Here is a 6,000-nt window from a genome sequence, read left to right as displayed (position 1 = left end):
GTTTCCCTTTTCTGGTCCAACATCCCAAGGGTAGATTTTAAAAAGCAAAGTCAACTGGAAGAAACTGGCAACAAATAAAGGGAACGTGAGAGTTCAAAATGTCCCAGGGATAGATTCAACTAAATCCTTTGGCCCCACTAAGCGATCCCACCCCTCCGACAAGGCCGCTCCGGGGACTAACCCAGGCCAGCGGGGGAGGGTTCCTCTCAGATCTCTCTTCCAGGATGGTCGCCTCGGCGCGTCCCCCAGCGCCCTCGTCCTCCTGGACCCTGCCCTTCAGTCTTGAGGACAGGGATCCGGAGGTCACCGACTCTCCAAGGCGCAGAGGTCTCCCTCCCGGCAGTTGTGCCTTTGAAGGATGTCAAGTAGAGAATTACCCCACCCCACCAAACTCCTGATCTCATGCACCAGTACAAACTCAGAACTGACACTCGGCCAAGCCAAGATGGCAAACCCTAGACTGAGCGAATGAACGTTCCTCGCTCCTCCCGGAGCCCGAGCCGCGGCCACGCCGCCCTCGCGAGGTCTCCTGGCCTTTCCCGGAGAGGAGTCCTCTGGGGGCTCCGGGCGCAATCGCCGCCCGGCGGCCGAGGACCCGGCTCCAGCTTCCCGAACTACAGATCCCAGGGTGCCTCTGGGACTCCCGCTCCCTCCTACTCCCGCTCCCTCCCTCCCTGCGTCTCCTCCTCCCCGGCCCTCGTTGTTTTGGCTGGAAGCGCTCCGGCGGAGTTTCAGAGAAAGTCTCGGCAGAAACCGGAGCCGGCCCGAACGTGGGAAGGGGAGGAGGCAAGGGAGGAAGAGGGAGCCAGGAGGCCGGGAGAGGGAGGGATCGGGGGCCGGGCTGCTCCGAACCTGCCGCGCACCCCGGGGTGGGGGAGGCGGCGCGGGAGGAGCGTGAGGGGACGGGACAGTGGGCTCGGTCCCCGCAGCCGAGCGCCTCGTTCCTCCGCCGCTCTCCGCCCTCTCTCTCCGGCGGCGGCGAGCGCGGACCCACCCTCCGGCGGGACCTGCGCCCTGCCCAGCGACGCCGAGCCGGCGGCTCTCTCCGTGGCCCGGGACCAGCCCTGCGCCCGCTGCCCACGGGACCCTCGCGGCTTCCCCTTTCCCCTCCGCTGCCCGGCGCCGCGGGGAAGTGACCCACCCTCCCCGAGGAGCGGGAAGGAGAGGATCGCGCTGGGCGCACGGAAACCGAGAGCCGGCGAGCCGGAGTGGGCGCTGCGCGGGGCATTGTGTGTGTTTGTGTGTATGTGTAAGTGTGTGTGTGCGCGCGCGCGTGCAGCGTCGTGTCTGTCTCGGAGAGCGCTCTGGGAGGTCCCGTCCCAAGGGGGCGGAGCGCAAGGGGCCGAGGCTCCGGCTCCGCGCCGGGGCAGAGTCCCGCTGAGCCCGAGCGCTGCTGAGGCGGCCGGCGGGACGACGCGCCTGGCGGCTGGGCGGGCGCACTGAAGGGAGGCCCGGCCGCGGCCCCTGCCCCGAGGTGTTGGCCTCGGCGGCGCGTTGGCCTCGGCGGCTCAGCCCACTTCTACTCACGTCAGTGGATCTGCCTCCGGGAGAGAAGCTCGGACGTGGAGAGCCAGCGCTCCCCGTCCGCCCCGTCCGCCCCGTCCGCCCGGGAGACGCCGCCCGAGAGCTAGCTCCCCGCGGTTGCGCGGCCGTCCGGCGTCGGCGGTGTCGGGAGCGCGCCCGGCCCGGAGTCCGAGAGGCGAGCACCATGAGCGGCGGCGAAGTGGTCTGCTCGGGATGGCTCCGCAAGTCCCCCCCGGAGAAAAAGTTGAAGCGTTATGTAAGTAGAGCACGGCTGCCGCTCGCCTCCCCGGGCAGCTCACGCGCGGGCTGCTGCTTCCACTTAGTCCCCATCCCTTTCCCCTGGGCCCCTTCCCCGGCAGGCTCGGGACCCGGGCTGCACGCTCACTCCTGGGCCTCCGCTTGGCCGGGCACCTTTCTTCCTCCAGATTCCTGACATCCGCCCATCGGAGGGCCCGGCATTGCCAGCTGAAAGCCCGTTGCATGTTTTCATTATTCTTTTTAGCAGGGGTGAGGTAGGGGGAGAGCATTCTCCTTTCATTATATCTGCATCGAATCCTTCAGGGCTGCAGTCCAGTAAATTTCCCGCACTGGGAAAACCGCGGAGGTTTTTGAACTCACCAACCCTCTGTTCGGTCCGCGTTCCCTCCCGCCTTCCTCTGGAGTTGTTAGCGGGAAGCGGGCGGGGGACCGGGGAATTTGGCCTTAGAGACGAGCATCTCAGATCCGCGCACAGGGAAAGAAAAAAATTATTACGCGCCCTACCGTTTGCCTAGCAGGGTTCACGTTTTGGCGGTTTGGAATCAAGGGACATTGGAGTTTGGCCTGAGAGCTTTGGCAGTTTGCTGCAGGAGGAGCGCGCTGGGGGGAGCCTGGTGGCTGATGCTTGGACGCTTTAGATGCGCTGTCAAGCCCCGCAGGAGGGAACAGCTGAGGCCGGTCAGGATTTCTGTGTCTTGCGGTCCTTTCCCAGGCCACCAGGGCTGCTTCATGGTATTTGAGTAATTGATACAAGATGCTGATTATGTGTTAAAACGTTTTAGCTGTTACGGAAAAAAATTCCTTGAAAGAACCCACCTTACTTTGATGGACATCTGTGTCCTCTTCAGGGGTCTGAGAGCTTATCCCCTTCTCCCCTACTGGTTCTTTTGTCGCTGCCGCCTGCAAAGGAAAGAAATGACACTTTTGCCCTGGCATATGGAGCAAGTATTTTTCTAGTAAAGTACGTTTCGAAAGCAAAATGCATGCCCCTTTAAATATAAGTTGACTACCAGGGGGGCGACGCTTTCCAATGGAACCTGTTTCTTGTTAAAGGATATCTACACCCAGTAAGAGAGCTCGAGTTAATCCTATTAGTCACTGTTTGTATGCATAGAATCGAGTGAAGTGCCATATTTAACTTCACCGACAACTCACCAGTGAGTTTTTGGTTTCCTTTCTGCCAGAATTTGTTATAGACAAGTAATTCTCATTTAAGGACTTGATGCCACAAATCCTAAGAAAGTTCTCCAGAGATTTTGAATCCTTCCAAATCCTTCCTCTCCACCCATCACAGTTTGCCTGAATGTTCTGGTAAATATGCTAACTTTATTCCAGGAATTGGGGAGAGACAGTGTTTTTCAGCTGAGTTCTAAATAGGAGATGGTATGTGTGTGAGAAGAGGGGATAGGGTGACCGAGAGATGTAATTGTTTTGAGATGGCATGGTTTGGGAAAGTCATAGACCTAAATGACTGGGTTCTTGGGGGAACTAAAGAGCATGACATTAGCTGAAATAGGTAGTGATAATAGAGGTTTAATGTGTCCTTTAATGTGATTGGTTTATGGCTCTCAAAAGATGCTGAGCAGTGGACTAGGCATGAGGAAAAAAGCCATGCCTTTCAGGCTTGCAATTTAATGTAATGCAAACCAGGAAGAAAATCAGCCCAAAAGATTATGTCTTAACAGTGACCAAAAAACGGGGGCATTTAAATTTTAAAAAATTTATGATTTCATTTGAGCATTACAATGTTTTATGAGGTTGGTATCATCTGTTTAACAGATGACAACACAGTTTGCAGAACCAGAGCATGCCAGAGGCCAGATATGAACCTAGATCTGCCCAGCTGACCAGGCTTTAAAAGGGTAATGACGCTCCCCTAGTTCATTTCAAGTGGCGCTCAGGCTGGGTCATCTGTCAAGGGCCTTTTTGTGAGTCGGTGGATGTTGGTTGAGCAGCATGCATGCCAGGAAGAGGCGGGCTGTGGATCAGAGGTGCAGGCTTGAAGGAACAGAAGCCGAGCCTGTGGAGAAGGAGCCAGCAACGTGGAGTGGTTTCTGATTGTGTGCCCAAGCTGAACACTAGAGGTGTTTTCAGAGATGTTTTGAGGAACAAGCTGAATGCAGCCTGAAACCATCGGAAGACTTTAGAGAGACAGCAGGCTCCCTCAGTTGTCATCAACAGAGGGAAGAAGATGCCTACCAGCTGAGGAGGGGCGGGGTTTTCCTTGCCTGCTGGAGTGCTAGAGTTTTCTTTCCGCAGTAGTGAAGTGGGTGGAGATGACCCAGGGAGACCGTGGGCAGGGTGACCATTAGAACTGAGAAGTCCAAGAGGGTGACTGGAGCCTTATAAGTTAAAATGAGGCTCGTCTTCTATTTACCCTGTCATGTTGGTTGCCCAAAAGATTTTGACGTTCCCAGGTGATTGCTGTTTGGCTGGGTATCCAATTTAGGTCATTTTTGTTAGAGCAGCTTTGCCCCTCAAAAACAGAGGCATCTCCTATGCTTGTTTTGTGTTCACGTAAAATCTTTATTTTCTAGATGAAAGGAAACATCGTTGGCCACCCAGTAGGCAAATGGTGCTTGATAATAGCTTTGAATGAAGGGGTTTGCTGTGATAAGATACCTCGGATGTGTGGGACTATCATTGTCAAATGTGACTTCAGGGAGTTTGTGCATTGATTCTGCTGGGGAACATTTGGCCCAGGGGACTTGGACAGTTGTCTCACTGTTTACAGTATTTATAGGGTAGTCCAAGCATTGGTTAAGATGATCCATAAGGAGTGTCAAGAAATTGTTTCAGTTTTGTCTTTAAAGGCATTGCAAGTTATGGCCCCAATGCATCTCATTTACAATTCCATTTTATGTTTACTGTTTCATAGTCAGCAGCATTGTTTTTGCACACTAGTGTGTTCATCTGATACAGACACTTTTCTTGAATTTCCTAAAGAGTGTGAAAGTGGTGTGAGAGGGGAAGACTAGTGAGTAGGTTCTCTAGTCTTTTTGTCTTTTTTTTTCCCCCCTGTATTTATTTGCAAAAGAGTAACAACCTCTTGTCTGTGTTCCATCCTCTGAATTTTTTCAAGTCTACTTAACTGGAGGTGAAATTTTTCATGCTTTCAGTCTTGCTACTACTGTGTTGCCGTTCTCATCCTGTGTTCTATATTAAACAGCTGCTGTTTTACTCTGTTAAGGACCTGAGTAGAATCATGTACAGATCAGCATCTTTAGAGTTACAGAAAACAAGTCAACTCTTGGTAGTATGCACTCAACAGTGGCGCTCAGATTTTTTTAAAGAGCTATTTAAAGAAAAAGCAGCCCTTTGAAATAATGGTGGAATTTTCATCAGGACTTGAAATTTTAGCTGAGATAAAATGTAAGTCTGAGAACAAAGGATTGCTTCAAGCCAGCTCCCATATCTCTTCAGGGGGAGCGTCCCCATGGCCTGCCCCAAGCCCAGACAGCAAGTTTGGACTCCTCCTTGGCCCAGCTGTCCGCATGGGGCAGGTGTGCAATCTCAGCAGGAGAACCTGCTTCTGAGGCCAGAGCAAGGTGGCCTGCTAGCTGTCAGCCGGCCAGCTCTCGGGTGTGTAATCTGTAATCTGCACCCAGCCTGGGCTCTGGTCTTCAGCTGTCAGGGAGTAGGATGGTTCTTGTCTGGACTTCCAGAACCCAACCCTGGTTCTGGGAATGGGATCAGAACAGAAATAGCCTCTGCCTCTTGGACAGGGAGGGGGCACCTGACATCTTACTTGGCGGAGAGAGGAGTGGAGAAGGCAGAATAACAGCATCTCCTTGGTTCAAGGACAGCCCAGATCTGTGCTAAGCATTACGTCCCTGCCCCATCATGTCCCTACAACGAAGAGCACTGTGATGTCTGGAAGCTCTCCCTGCCCTTTTTTGGCAATTACCAGTAGCAGTCAACAGATTCTGAAGCTTTTGCTTACAGTGGCTGAAGGAGCGTAATTATACTGTTGAAGGAAATTTTTTCTTGCAACCCTAACAGTGAACATTCCATTCAAATTTCTAATGTCTTCTCTTTACCTTTTCCAGGAAGGCAGGAGCATTGTTGCTCTTAGGAGCTAGCAATTACATTAAGTCTTTATGGAAGTTAATGATAGTTAATTATTTTGTTGTACCTGGGCTTAGTGATAAGTACCAAACTCTCCACGTAAAACTGGCTGAATCCCTAAATCTGATTGTTGTCTCTTGGGATTCAAAA

At 53.1% G+C, this 6,000-nt stretch overlaps 1 protein-coding gene across 4 annotated transcripts in view; it reads left to right on the top strand.

Moving 5' to 3' along the window:
* The first annotated feature begins 722 nt into the window (after positions 1-722).
* Positions 723-6,000, top strand: part of GAB1 (GRB2 associated binding protein 1) — a 113,731-nt gene continuing 108,453 nt past the window's right edge. The window contains exon 1 of one of the 4 annotated variants that reach the window (XM_031465472.2): positions 723-1,780. In XM_031465472.2, the coding sequence (XP_031321332.1) occupies positions 1,709-1,780 (72 nt within the window). In that variant the 5' untranslated portion in view covers positions 723-1,708. The remainder of the gene's footprint in view (positions 1,781-6,000) is intronic. The other 3 variants (XM_031465483.2, XM_031465494.2, XM_031465500.2) reach the window with 3 other exon arrangements.

This window comes from Camelus dromedarius, chromosome 1, assembly GCF_036321535.1.
Source record: "Camelus dromedarius isolate mCamDro1 chromosome 1, mCamDro1.pat, whole genome shotgun sequence".
NCBI lineage: Eukaryota > Metazoa > Chordata > Mammalia > Artiodactyla > Camelidae > Camelus > Camelus dromedarius.
Note: the sequence above shows the minus strand (reverse complement) of the source record. Positions and strands in the feature narration are given on the sequence as shown.